The sequence below is a fragment of the Hemibagrus wyckioides genome, linkage group LG06 (assembly GCF_019097595.1).
Source record: "Hemibagrus wyckioides isolate EC202008001 linkage group LG06, SWU_Hwy_1.0, whole genome shotgun sequence".
In the NCBI taxonomy this organism is placed as follows: Eukaryota; Metazoa; Chordata; class Actinopteri; order Siluriformes; family Bagridae; genus Hemibagrus; species Hemibagrus wyckioides.
In genome coordinates this window covers 25,319,355-25,334,069 of record NC_080715.1, presented here as the reverse complement: position 1 = coordinate 25,334,069, position 14,715 = coordinate 25,319,355, and the positions used below count along the sequence as shown (strand labels likewise).

The following is a 14,715-nucleotide window of genomic DNA, read 5'->3' as shown; positions in this document are numbered from 1 at the left end:
ATACACACACACACCACGTGACTAAAACACACACCTATACACACACACACCACGTGACTAAAATACACACCTATACACACACACACCACGTGACTAAAACACACACCTATACACACACACACCACGTGACTAAAACACACACCTATACACACACACACCACGTGACTAAAATACCTTACAGCCCTTGAGCGCGACATCAATAAAAAATAATAATATTATAAAATAATAATAAAAGGATCTACACTGCACTGATTCACACACAAGCTGTAAAAGAGATAATATTGCATGGTATACCTGTGTGTGAGAGAAATTGTAATGAATTTAATGAACTCCTTTTTTAGTAGCAGGACTCTGAAATGATGGGAGGAGTCAGACAAAAGACTGAATGAAATTTTCTAAAGTTGCATATTGTTTGTGTTCATTTGCGTTTATTATTAAACAATATTACATAAAAATGCTCTTACAAAACGTGTTATTCTTGCTTACCCCGTCCCTAAAGTCGTTATTTTAATGCCTGACACCACTTACTATAAAAAAAAAAGCCCTGAAGAGTATTGAATATTTATTGTAACAGTGCTATTGAAAAGAAACTGTGGAACCACTGCTTGAGTAAAATATTACAGACATAGATTAAAAATATATAATTTTATAATAAACTGCAGATATTTCATTTAGGCTTTACAGATGTCTTTTTATCTAGACTTACTGTAGATGTATATATCAGTTAAATGTTCATAAATGCCATATATATTACAAAAAGTACAAAATACAAAGCACCAATTCAAGGAAAGGTTTTGCAAAAATGTTTCGATTATATATATATTTATATAAAATGGTATAAAATGTAGATGGTGTGCCATGGGTCTAACTTAATTGTAGAAATCAATAAATATTTGCTTGTGTTCTTTTGAATTCTTCCACCAAACGTTCATCCATGAAATGAGCATGTGCTTGGATCTTAACTTTAATTCACATTTCATGGTGTGTAAAAGTCTCCTCTGAGGATCATCTATGCATTATTTGATCTAAGATTCAGCTCATCCACTACGTCAGGCTGCTTCTCCTTAAGGATCTTATAGAATTCTGCTTTCGCAGCTCTTGAGTTAAGATGTCTGTACAGTATCCTCATTTTGTTCTGTGTTGTTGTTGCCTCATTGATCTCATTATTCATTTCACGTGTGATGTGTTTCTTGGTCAGTAGAGTGTCTGCGATTTCCAATACTGGTAAATCTCTCTGGATGAGTGTGTCTCTGTGTTTATCTACAAATGCGGCACCTAAAATAGATATAAATATTAAATTATAATAATGTACACTGCAGGAATTTTTGAACAGAATTCATCATTAGTACATTTAATTTAATAAGTAAAAAATATTCTTAAGTGTTATGTGACACAAGAATGTTCCAAGATCAGAACATCTTTCATATCTGAATAAGTAGTGATCAGTGAAGCAAAATATAAATATAATCTTGCAATGCACACATTTATCTACTGAAAAAGAGCACAAATTTCAGTCTGCAAGTTTTACCTTCATTCATTTCTACTGGAACTTCTTCTCTACTCTCATCTGAGATAATAAGACAGAAAACAACATTCAGTGCAATGATATATTACTGTACAAAGAAAGTATAATGAGGCCTCAAACTATATTATAGTAAAGTCAACCTACTACATGTGTACAAGCATCCCATTATTTTATAATCATTTGTTTGTGGTACTGTTTTGGATTTGCTATGACAGACTGAAAGCTATGCCAATGCTTTCTGTCAATTTAGAATACTAAAAGGAACTTTTGGCTACCTGTAAGAAAGACCTGACGAGGTTCCCACACCTCCTGGTCAGTTTCATCCAAGAGACCCAATGTGAGGTTTTCAACCTCAGCATTAAGGATCACCTCAAATGTGGGGTGATAGTTAGGGCCAAAGTCACAACCAAATCTCTCAACCTAAGAAAACCAAAAGATAGCTAAACACACTACTTCAATGTATCAATATATGTTATTTCTCTGCAAAAGGAATTGTGGTTTACCTTTGGCTGGGATACATAAGGCTCACAGTGTGGTCTGTATTTTTTACCAGGGGTCAGTATACATATGGAGCTGCACTGAATGTATGTGTTGCACTGATGTTGTTCCTGTACCTACATGGTCAAGTGAAGAATATTTAAGAAAAACAGGAAAGTTGATTTTAAAATTAAAAAAGAGAAAAAATTGTGTTCATCTGAAGCAGAAATGCTTTTTGAAATTTCATGATTTTTCAGCAACAACAAAATAAAATACTAAAATGTAAAAAGTTAATTGAAGCAGATTAGTTGATTACCTTATCAACTGGCACATTTCCTGGCAACAAATGAATGTGTAGTTTTCTCCGCCTTTCGTTTCCAATAATTTCTTTGTAGAACAGAAGGACTTGGGCACTGATGGGGTTTTCCGAGAAGATCCATTTTTTTAACAGGCCAAAGATGGAGAGACCGTGAACTTCAAAGATCACATGTGTGCTTGTTATATTCAGGGGCTGAATGATCTCCACATTATCCTCACTGAAATGTGCCACAGCCAGTTCAAGCTTATTTTTATCTGAAGCATAAGCCCGAGAAGGAAAACAAGTTATTTTTTCAATTATTATGTTCTAAAGTGTCATTAGATACACTATTGAACCAATACAATATGACCACAGACAGACTAGTGAATAGTGTATCTCATAACAATGACACAGATAACAGGAAGTGAATGCAGATATCATTTCTACACATGCCATTTATCTACACCAGGTTGTGGACCAGGTAGACTACTTAATGGAAATAGGATTTTGGAGATGGCCATGGTCTTTTTCAGCAGAATAATGTATATTGCATACATTGCCTACCAATACCCAGATTTCATTCCGATTCAGCTTGTATGTGCTGGATAACTATGCCAACTCCATTTCACAGCTTAAAGGATCTGCTGCTAAAGTAATGGCTCAGTGGAGTGAAACTGTTTTGGAAGCATGCAGAGAACCAACAGCCTATTAGGCAAATTAATGGTCATAACTTTTTAGATCATTCGGATCATATTTTACAATATTGTGCATTAATTACTTAACAACCACATATACACAGACAGACATAGCATTAAAATTGCCTGCGAAATATTTGTAGCTCCCCTTGTGTCTCCAAAGCAGCTCAGATCCACTGAGGCATGGACTGAGTACCTCAGAGTGTGTGCTATGGTATATGGCTCCAAAACATTAGCAGCAGATCCTTTAAGACCTGTAAGTTGCAAGATGAAGCCACCACTGATCAGATTTGTTTTTCCAGAACATCCCACAGATGCTTGAACAAATTGAGATCTGGGGAATTTCAAGGCCAAGTCAACATTATGAACACTACCTTTCAAACATTTCCTGTATGTGTGCATTTCTCAGATCAAACCTCTTCCATTGCTCTATGGTCCAGTTTTGATGCTCACAGGCCCATTGTAACCAATTTCAGAGGAGGACAGGGGGTAGCATAGGCACTCTGACCAGTCTGCAGCTATGCACGCTTTGATGCACTGAGACCTTTCTATTATTCCCAGAATTAACCTTCTCAGCAATTAGTTCAATAGTAGCTCTTCTAGGCACTCAATATTGAGCCTTGGGAGCAGTTTTAGAGATATTCTGACAGTCGTCTAGCCACTACAATTTGATATTTGCTGTGTAATATAAAGTACCTCTCCTTGACAGGTGCCATTTTAACAAGGTGTGTGGAAGCAAGGGAGTGGTTGAATGCTAGTTTGTGAATGGAGGGTGGAGCTGGGGATAGTGCTAAGGATCACACACCTGTGCCGAAAGTGTACTAATGACTATTCTCTGTTATAGTGAGCTGCAGCAGGAAAAAAAGAGGGAGACATGGGAGCCGAAAGCTGTGTGTGTGTGTGTGTTTGTTTCGGCCTGGCTCCAGTTTCCTCTTTCACGAACTGTCAGAACTCGCTACACTGGTGCTGAAGTTATTAAGGCCGTGATTCACTAAATTCACTAATTCACTAAATTCACTAAAGCAGGCAATTTTGGAGTTGTGGATGGAACAGAAGCAGCACTTCCAGGCCCAGGCAGAGGACTGGCAGCTGCACCAGAGCCTGGTCTAACAAGAGGCTATTCCAGGGGCAGCCCCAGTGGCCATGCCTAATTATTCATTAGTCCCAAGTCCACTGACTGATTTCACTAAAATTGTACTGCCAGATCATCCCAACAGTCTTTCATAGAGATAAAAGATGCAGTCTGTGGTGCACCATCTTAACCTTTCTGTGACAGACAGATGCATCAGACAAGAGGCTGGGGGCCAGTGAGGGACCGGAGAACCCGTGCTGTACATCAATCACAAGCTCTGGGTGTGAGAGAGCTAATTCAGCATGGCAGAGAAGGAGTGTCTGGAGTGTCATTAATTGGCTGGTCCTCACCCTCCTCTACTACCTGCTGAGACAGGCCTTTCTGTTTGGACCATTCCCTCTCTGTTTGGACCATGCACCGCTCCAATAGCTTTTGGTGGTGGGGGTCTGTGGCAGTGCCAAGAGAAGTGAGTTTTAACAATCAATCACACACTTGTTGAATTGTAGTAATGACTGTTCCCTGTGGCAGTGAGCTGAGACATGGATGAAAGGGGGAGAGAATGGAGCCAAGGGAGAGGAACACAAAGAGCTGTTAGTGTGTGTGTAGCATGTGCACTGAAAAGCATAAAAAAAATAAAAGATCTTAATGTGATCTTTATGCCTGCATCCAGTTTCCTCTTTCCTGAATCATCAGAGCTTGCTGCACAATGTTATTCACTTAAAGTGCCAGTGGTTTTAATGTTATGGCTGATCTATGTACACCATTTTTAAACATGAATAGGTAAAAAGAGAAAAAAAAAACTGCCTTCCCACTTTTTGTGAGAATGCAACAAATGTTTGAGTTATATTACTGTAGCACTCTTATGTTCATTCTCACACATAACTCTGTATTTCTCTTTTATTAGGTTAAGTATAATCATAACATTATAACCCAAAATTAACTTACCGGTGTGTATCTCACAGTGTGGAAGGTGCAGATAAAGAATTGAATCTTCAGAGCAGTCAATGTTATACAGGGGTCCGGCAGGCTTGAACTGGCCCATGCCCTGCAACTGACTGTTATCCCAGGACTCTACTGTGTACAGCACTTCCCCACTCCTTTTCATGTCAAACGAAATGTTGGTCAGTTTACAAGAAAACACACCAGCATGAGAGCACAGAAACCTGCAGAACAAAACACATAAAGGACTGTGTTTTTATTTTGTAATGTTACAAAAAAAACATGCAAGAGTAAAGTCAACAAATAACTTCCTTATTGTTTAGGATACAATAAAATATACCCATATGGTACCTGTATGCACCACTGTCAGCACAGTGTTGAAGTAATTCAGGGGTGAATACATCTGTGGCTTCTGTGTGCTGATAAAAAGAGGAAAAGTACAATGCAGCATCTATTTATAAGGATATTGCATAAACACACACTTAAATTAAGTGGGCTGAAATATGTGGGGCTCAAATATGTTGAGATTACATACACCTAGACACTAAAGATACATTTGTCCTCAGTTTTTCATAACTCTGCATATTTCATTTACTTTAATGCATGAAGTAAATTTGGGTATCCATATGCTTTCTATCATTTAAAATGATTTATTTACTATATCATGTTTGTAGTGACTCAAATATTTACATATACAGTAGGACCTTGATTCATGAACACATTAACCCACGAACAAATTGATTCACGAACAAAAATATATATAAAAATGCTGTTTGATTCACAAACTCATTTTTGATTCACGAACATGGTCTGATGGCCAAAATTTGAAAAATGCGGGCAATCGCTCATCTCACGTGGGTGCATCCGAGCCGCTATGGGGGCCGCCATCTTGTTATTGTAGGGTACTGTACATCTCCCACGCACTTCCCACACACTTCCACCCACGCTTAGTCTGTTTTTGATTTCGGTCTTGAGTAATGGAAAAGTGGAGTGATCGTGAACATGGTCAATGAAAATTTAATGAATCATTTTAGAACAGTTATGCTAGGAAGGAAAAGGCAACAGACATTGGATAAGTTTGTTATTAAAAGTGCAAAAAAAAACCCAGAAGAGATGACTCTCCGGAACGAGATTTCCCCGACCTGGATACGGGGGGCTCTCCGTCTGCGCAATAACCTCCTCCCCACCCACCCTCCTCTTTTCTCGTCTGTCAAGCCAAAAGTCGTGTCAGCCAATGTAAGTGTTCACATTTTAAATGTTTTTTTAGCTTTAGTTTACTATTATAAATTATATTATTAGATATATTAAGGTCGCACTTTGTTTAATATTATCTGTGTAAAATAAAACAAAATACGTAATTTATAATGGTTCGGAGGGGTCATGAACAAATTAATCGTATTCCCATTAAACCTTAAGGGGAAATTTAGGTCACTTTAGGGAACATTTTGGAACACAAACAAAGTTTAGGAACGAATTGTGTTCGTGAATCAAGGTCCTACTGTAGTTAGAATCTGATCGAATTGCCTTTTCATTGCTTGATTCAAACATTTAGAGTAGCCTTCCATAAGCTTATCTTTGCTCATTCCTTATGACAGAACTGGTGTATATCTGTCAGGTTTGTAGGCCTCCTTGCTCACCCATACTTTTTCTATGGGATTCAGGTCAGGGCTTTTTGTAAACCGGCTTTAGTTGTATATAAAAATTGCATTACGTTTAGATTCTAAAACAAAATACCAAGCAATATTATTTTTTCAAAATTCTGATACTATTGAATAATTAAAACTGGGAGACTTACATATTTGGTGTTAGAGTGCTGTGTAGGTATTGTGCAACTGCCTTTTCCTTCACATTCGATAAAAGCCACATGCAAAGAGAAACAAAACAGAACTATAATTAATCATGAGCTTTGTTTACTCTCTGTGTGGAGTTGCACATGTTCTTCGTGTGTATGCGAGGGTTTAGGTACATGCATCTTTACATCTTTGCCAGAAACCCAGAATCATCCCAATCCCTCTGACCCTCAAGCAGCAGCTTGTATATACAGTATCTCACAAAAGTGAGTACACCCCTCACATTTTTGTAAATTTTTTATTATATCTTTTCATGTGACAACACTGAAGAAATGACACTCTGCTACAATGTAAAGTAGTGAGTGTACAGCCTGTATAACAGTGTAAATTTGCTGTCCCCTCAAAATAACTCAACACAGACATTAATGTCTAAAACGTTGGCAGCAAAAGTGACTACACCCCTAAGTGGAAATGTCCAAATTGGGCCCAAAGTGTCAATATTTTGTGTGGCCACCACAAAATGTGGTGATGGAGTTCACCAGAGCTTCACAGGTTGCCAATGGAGTCCTCTTCCACTCCTCCATGATGACATCACAGAGCTGGTGGATGTTAGAGACCTTGCACTCCCCCACCTTCCATTTGAGGATGCCCCACAGATGCACAATAGGGTTTAGGTCTGGAGACATGTTTGGCCAGTCCATCACCAAGGCAGTGGTCGTCTTGGAGGTGTGTTTGGGGTTGTTATGTTGGAACACTGCCCTGCGGCCCAGTCTCTGAAGGGATGGGATCATGCTCTGCTTCAGTATGTCACAGTACATGTTGGCATTCATGGTTCCCTCAATGAACTGTATCTCCCCAGTGCCGGTAGCACTCATGCAGGCCCAGACCATGACACTCCCACCACCATGCTTGACTGTAGGCAAGACACACTAGTCTTTGTACTCCTCACTTGGTTGCCGCCACACACGCTTGACACCATCTGAACCAAATAAGTTTATCTTGGTCTCATCAAACCACAGGACATGGTTCCAGTAATCCATGTCATTAGTCTGCCTGTCTTCAGCAAACTGTATGCGGGCTTTCTTGTGCATCATCTTTAGTAGAGGCTTCCTTCTGGGACGACAGTCATGCAGGCCAATTTGATGCAGTGTGTGGCGTATGGTCTGAGCACTGACAGGCTGACCCCCCACCCCTTCAACCTCTGCAGCAATGCTGGCAGCACTCATACGTCTATTTCCCAAAGACAACCTCCGGATATGACGCTGAGCAGGTCCACTAAACTTCTTTGGTAGACCATGGCGAGGCCTGTTCTCAGTGGAACCTGTCCTGTAAAACCGCTGTATGGTCTTGCCCACCATGCTGCAGCTCAGTTTCAGGGTCTTGGCAGTCTTCTTATAGCCTAGGCTAGGGGTGTCCAATTGGCTAATCAACTGATCTTGGCTTTCAGTGGACTCAGGTGTGGCTTCTGCTCAGTTGGAATGAAAACCTGCATCCACACCGGCCCTTTGCGGATAAGACTGGACACCCCTGGCCTAGGCCATCTTTATGTGGAGCAACAATTCTTTTTTCAGATCCTCAGAGAGTTCTTTGCCATGAGGTGCCATGTTGAACTTCCAGTGACCAGTATGCGAGAGTGTGAGAGCGATAACACCAAATTTATCACACCTGCCTGCAACACTAACAAGTGACATGACACCGGGGAGGGTAAATGGCTAATTGGGCCCAATTTGGACATTTCCACTTAGGGGTGTACTCACTTTTGTTGCCAACAGTTTAGACATTAATGGCTGTGTGAAGTTATTTTGAGGGGACAGCAAATTTACACTGTTATACAGGCTGTACACTCACTACTTTACATTGTGGCAGAGTGGCATTTCTTCAGTGTTGTCACATGAAAAGATATAATAAAATATTTACAAAAATGTGAGGGGTGTACTCACTTTTGTGAGATACTGTATGTATGTGTGTGTATATATACACATACACATATTATGTGGTGGGCCGTCAGGGCTAGAAAGGCCTTCTCTGCTGGCCTAAACAGCAGTGATCTGAATCACTGACTTACATGTTAATATATTTAATATGTTTTTCCATGAATGTGGAGTAAATTATTCCCAATAGTCTATTCTCTACATTTCATAGCTTTTCTCTTGGTTGTACTGCTTCCAGTAGTGTACATTTATGATAAGAGTATTTATCCAATTATATTTCAGCCAGTGGCTGACATCATGTGTTGCCAGGGTGAAAGAAATCTGCCTTAAGGCCTTCAGAAGCCCGTAGCTTAAAACAAGTAGCAATGAATCTATTACATTAACCAATCCAATTTTGAGTTCACTGGGGCCATCTAGCAGTCATACGATTACGTCAGCAATTTCCTGTTCTTTGATTGGATAATTGCAGTATTCAGAGGCAGAGAACCGCACAAACTAAATTATATATACACTACTCACAAAAAGTTAAGGGTATTTGGCTTTTGGGTGAAATTTATGAAAAATATAAAAAGTTCACGCTACAGTGCTATTATATCATGAAAGTAGGGCATTTAAGTAGAAGCATGCAATGGTGATTTCCTCATCTCAAACAATTTACTTAAACAAAAGCCAACAACAGTGGTGGGTATACCACAACAAAAAATGTCAGTGTCTCAATAATTTGTCATGTGCCCTTGACCATCAATTACAGCTTGACAACGACGTCTCATGCTGTTCACGAGTTGACTTATTGTCTGCTGAGGCATGGCATTCCACTCTTCTTGAAGGGCGGCCCTCAGGTCATTGAGGTTCTGGGGTGTAGGGTTATGAGCCTCTACATGGCGTCTCAGCTGATCCCATAGGTTTTCTATGGGATTCAGGTCTGGAGAAAGTGCAGGCCACTCCATTTGAGGTACCCCAGCCTCCAGCAGCTGTTCACTAATGATGCGACCTCGATGAGCTGGAGCATTGTCGTCCATGAAGATGAAATTAGGCCTGTGTTGTTCATGCAGGGGCACAATGACTGGATTAATGATGTTATTCAGGTAGTATTGGCTTGTCACAAGATGCAGGGCAGTTCTGTATTGAGTAGACACATCTGCCCAGACTGTAACACCACCACCAACAAAGGCTCGTCTGGTGACAACAGTGGCTGATGCATAGCGCTCTCCTTGATGTCTCCAACATCGTTGGCGGCCATCATTTCTGCTCAACGTGAATCGACTTTCATCAGAGAACAGCACTGAGGCCCACTGGTCCCTCGTCCAGCATAAATGCTCCCTGGCCCGACGCCTGTGCCTGGTGGTGTGGTCAGGTACCCTTGCAGGTCGTCTAGCACGCAGACCATGCTGATGTAAACGGTTTCAAATGGTCTGACATGACACTTGGGTGCCTCTCACCTCCCTTAAATGTGCCTGAAGTTGAGTAGCATTGATCATCCGGTTCCACAGGGCACTGTTCACAATGAAGCGATCATCAACATGAGATGTGGCCAAAGGACATCCACTTCTATGCCTTTCTGTGACTCTTCCAGTCTCTCTGTATCTGTCGCAACCTGCTGATGACACTCTGTGACACTCTAAGCTTAGTGGCAACTTCCCTCTGAGAACATCCTGTTTGAAGCCTCGCAATGGCGAGGTACTGTTGATCAATAGTTAGGTGTCGTCTTGGTCTCATGATGTCAAAATGTGAGCAGCATGATGAAGAGGACTGTTTAAATACCAATTCTAATTGAACCAGAAAATGTATTGGTCGATTTTGTACTTCAATGCACTGAGAAAAACATTTAAATCAGTAGAATAAATTAAAAATAATTAATTCAATTAACCAACCAAGTGATAAATCTGTAGTGGAGATCTCATCTATATCATGACTGAGAATCTGATTGATGACCTTTTCAAGGTCCAGAGCTGGAACAAAGGTGACCAAGAGACGTGCCATTCTTTGTCTGAGTTCTTCAAACCTGAGGCTAAAAAGAAAAGAAGCACTGTATAAGTGACTCCATTTGAGTAATTGTGCAGGTCAGAACTATGACTTTTGTCTTACTTGCCAGAAAATCTATAGTATGTTATCTAGAGTATTATGCATAAACTGTACAAACTATATAATCCTATAAAATATTAAGCTGATCATGCCTGAATTTTGTAACTTTCAAACTATATTTCAAAAACAGAGCTTTTACGGTGACTGCATGTTATTATCTCTGTATCCTCACTGACCTTTCTGATATGTCCTGTGTCTCATCCTTCCATGTCCGAAACTGTGAATCTTTTTCTCTTCCTGGGTTGGAGGCTTCTTTTAGAGGTGCTGCATAATCTTCATCAGTTACCTTTACCTTTTCAATTTCTCTCTTAATTTCTTCTAAATCTTTCTGCAGGCTCTCACAGCAGTTTGTCAATTTCTCATATTCTAGACTATCCATCTTTGGACAGACAAGATAAGATTTACAATAATAAGACATAAAACATCACAACAATTGTATTTATATTTAAACTTAATTCATTTAGTTAGAACACACAATATAAAATGCAGCAAATTTAGACACTCACCTCTGTCAGCCCTTTTTTTAGTTCTCTCAGCTTATCTTGGAGCTGCCTCGTTGTCTCCATGACCTGCAGGTACAGCACTTTGACATTTTGCTGGTCCACAAAAACAGAATCTGTCGATTTAAAGCTCTGTTCATCACTCAAGCTCAGGGAAAATACATCACTATTATCATTCAGTGCTGGTTTAAAGTCCTTCCAGTCTGCTGTATCAGGATTACTACTGATCAAGGCAGGAAATTCTGGAATGTAATTGTCAAAACATTTTCTTCTAGCTTTTTTCTCTGATTTCTCTTGACTCAGGTCCAGGGCTTTCTTCTTCCTGAAATAAATGTGAAATAAAATAATTCAGGCACTTATAATGTCATGTTATCGTGAAGAACCATGAGACAGAAGGAGTGACTACAGTACCTTTTAGGAGTAGTAGAGAGAGATTTGTCCAGAATGACAACAGAAGCATCATTAGAAGGTCTGGGTGTCACTGGCATGGATGACCTTGGATTCACAAGGCTCTTGAAAAAAAAGCACATGTGAATGAAAGATGGAGACAGATTGAAAACTATGTATATATAATTATTAGAGCTGGGCAACAATTAAAATTTTTAATCGCGATTTCTCTGCGATTAATCGCATTGTTATACTCAAAATTGAATAGGTAGCCTATCTATCTATCTATCTATCTATCTATCTATCTATCTATCTATCTATCTATCTATCTATCTATCTATCTCTGCCTAACCATCTATCTATCTATCTATCTATCTATCTATCTATCTATCTATCTATCTATCTATCTATCTATCTATCTATCTCTGCCTAACCATCTATCTATCTATCTATCTATCTATCTATCTATTTATCTATCTTTATTTCTTTATTTCTTTCTATCTATCTATCTATCTATCTGCCGTCTGGAAGAAGTTAAAAATGAAACTGTCCATGTAGAAGTTCGTTGCCTTTCTCCATGTTTGTTTATCCGCTGGTTCCTGTGAGCGCCGCCGCAGTCTTACGGTCATCCCAAATGCTCTCATTGGTTGAGACGCGTGAGGACGTTTATCCCAAGCCAATACGGATCAAGATCCCACCCCTCCCGTCACCCTTAGTTTGTTTGTATGTGTATTCAGAGCCAGTGAGCAACAGACTTTTAAAATAATTTACAAAATAATAAAAACTGCGTTAATGCGCGATAAAATAATTGTCGGCGTTAATTAATTAATGAGTTAACGCGATAATAACGCGTTAACTTGCCCAGCCCTAATAATTATATAAAATTGGGTCCCAAGCTGTCTATGATTATGAATCTGAAAATACCATTAACACCTATTTATGTTGATGCATTGCATGTAATTTTGTATACTATATTTTACCTTCCTTTTTTCTGACACCTTCTAGATGAACACCTTGTCAGTTCTGTTAAATGATTAAACTTATTTGCATATTTCACAGTCTAATTATATACATAGAATTATATATAATTGTATAGCTTCAAAATGCTTATATTAATGTGCACCCTTTCTTCAGCAAAACAACATCCTGGTTTTGCTAAAGAAAGGGTGCAAGATACATTTGTCCACAGTTTTTCATAACTCCACATATTTCATTTATTTTACTGCCTGAAGTCAATTTGGGTATCCATATGGTTTCCATCATTTAAAATTATTTATTTACTATATCACATTTTTGGAGACTCTAGTATGTTTTTACATATAGTTAGAATCTGATCGAATTGCCTTTTCATTGCTTGATTCAAACATTTAGAGTAGCCTTCCATAAGCTTATCTTTGCTCATTCCTTATGACAGAACTGGGGTATATCTGTCAGGTTTGTCGGCCTCCTTGCTCACCCATACTTTTTCTATGGGATTCAGGTCAGGGCTTTTTGTAAACCATTTTCTTACAACTTTGAACAGCTCAGGATCAATGACCAACTGCATTCAAAATGCTTATTTTAATGTGTACCCTTTCTTCAGCAAACATCATCCTGTTCAACTGAACAGTGACGCTTGACTTGTTTAAAGAAAGGAATCCTGGGGTTCACTGTGTAAAAACAATTTCCAGCAACCCACACAATTACTCCTACGACCAGACATAATTTGGTGGATGGTAGGGATTAATTGTTTCCTCAGCTTATCATACCGATCTCATACATCTCAAAAACTGCAATGGCTAAAGATGAATACAGAAAAGGAGTTCCTTTTCGAGGGAATTTGACGCTGCATTGTGACTGACGCTATGGAAACGCTTCTATGTGGAAGATGTGTCTGAAGTTTTGTGTGAAATCACTCCGATTTACTGGCTCGGGTAGGTCATGTGACGAAGCTGAGCGCGCCAGTAAGACGACAAAAGGGCATCTACGTCACATTACTCCAGCTTCTTTGTCTTCAGGAAGCGCTCTGTGTATGTTTGTGTGAATTGTTTAGGGTTAGACTGTCTGTCTAGACTAGGGAAAAAAGAATATATATATATATATATATATATATATATATATATATATATATATATATATATATATATATATATATATATTCTTATATATTCTCTATTATATATATATATTCTTATTTATATATATATATATATATAAAAGATTAGGAAAAATAGCGAGCAAGTTCAGAAAGTGCATGCATCCATGCCCCGCTACATTACGGTATGACTCATACTTTTTCTGCGTTGTTTGTTTGATAGTGGAGTGTGCATGGCCGGCTCTCGATAGGAGCAGGCTGTGTGCACTATGAAACTTTTCATCTCCATAAACTCTGCTCTCGCTTGGTTGTTTTTTTCCAGCCAAGCACCTGCGCCTTGTGACTCTGGTCCCGCATCAAATTAGATCATGGGTCTTGCAGGTCGAGTTAGTGGAGGCCCTCTCTTCTGACTCGGACTTCCCTGTTTCGGCTCTGGGAGCTCGCTTTGCGATTTCTTCTGACCTGAATGAGGAATTATTATTGTCTCATGAGGAGCATGATGTGGGCAATGATGAGTGGTATGCCACTTTCTTGTATTTCCAGCCAAGCACTTGCGCAGCGTAGCTTGAGTCCTGCATCCCATTGCATTCTGTGGTGTTCAAAAAGCTCCTGGAGGTGATCACACATGCTGTTGCTAAGCTTAGCTTAGATTGCCATGATGAAAGGTTAGTGTTGTCCTCTGTGAGCTTGATAATCTCTGACTAACTTCACACCGCCTTCCACCTCCATTCAGGCGTCTCCCTTTTTCCCCCCAGACCTCCACACTGAGGTGTCGAGGTTGTGGAATAGTCCTTATTATACCTGTTTGTTGTCCTCATCCACTGCTGACTATTCAGCCATTGTGGGCCGTGATGAACATGGGTATGTGGCGATGTTGAAGAGCTTGCAGGCTATCTCTCCCCTTCGTTGGCTGCATGGAGAAAGTCTGTATTTCCACCGAGGCCC

The 14,715-nt window shown here is 39.5% G+C and overlaps 1 protein-coding gene across 1 annotated transcript in view; it reads right to left on the bottom strand.

Annotated features, from left to right (window-relative positions):
- Nucleotides 1-241: 241 nt before the first annotated feature.
- The window catches only part of LOC131354215 (uncharacterized), a 28,415-nt gene continuing 13,941 nt past the window's right edge, over nt 242-14,715 (bottom strand). The window contains exons 12-23 of the mRNA XM_058391591.1: nt 11,721-11,821; nt 11,316-11,631; nt 10,986-11,188; nt 10,599-10,735; nt 6,802-6,848; nt 5,358-5,425; nt 5,013-5,230; nt 2,319-2,575; nt 2,029-2,139; nt 1,801-1,945; nt 1,529-1,567; nt 242-1,275 (exon numbers count right to left, since the gene is read on the bottom strand). Coding sequence (XP_058247574.1) covers nt 1,010-1,275; nt 1,529-1,567; nt 1,801-1,945; nt 2,029-2,139; nt 2,319-2,575; nt 5,013-5,230; nt 5,358-5,425; nt 6,802-6,848; nt 10,599-10,735; nt 10,986-11,188; nt 11,316-11,631; nt 11,721-11,821 — 1,908 coding nt within the window. The 3' untranslated portion in view covers nt 242-1,009. The remainder of the gene's footprint in view (nt 1,276-1,528; nt 1,568-1,800; nt 1,946-2,028; nt 2,140-2,318; nt 2,576-5,012; nt 5,231-5,357; nt 5,426-6,801; nt 6,849-10,598; nt 10,736-10,985; nt 11,189-11,315; nt 11,632-11,720; nt 11,822-14,715) is intronic.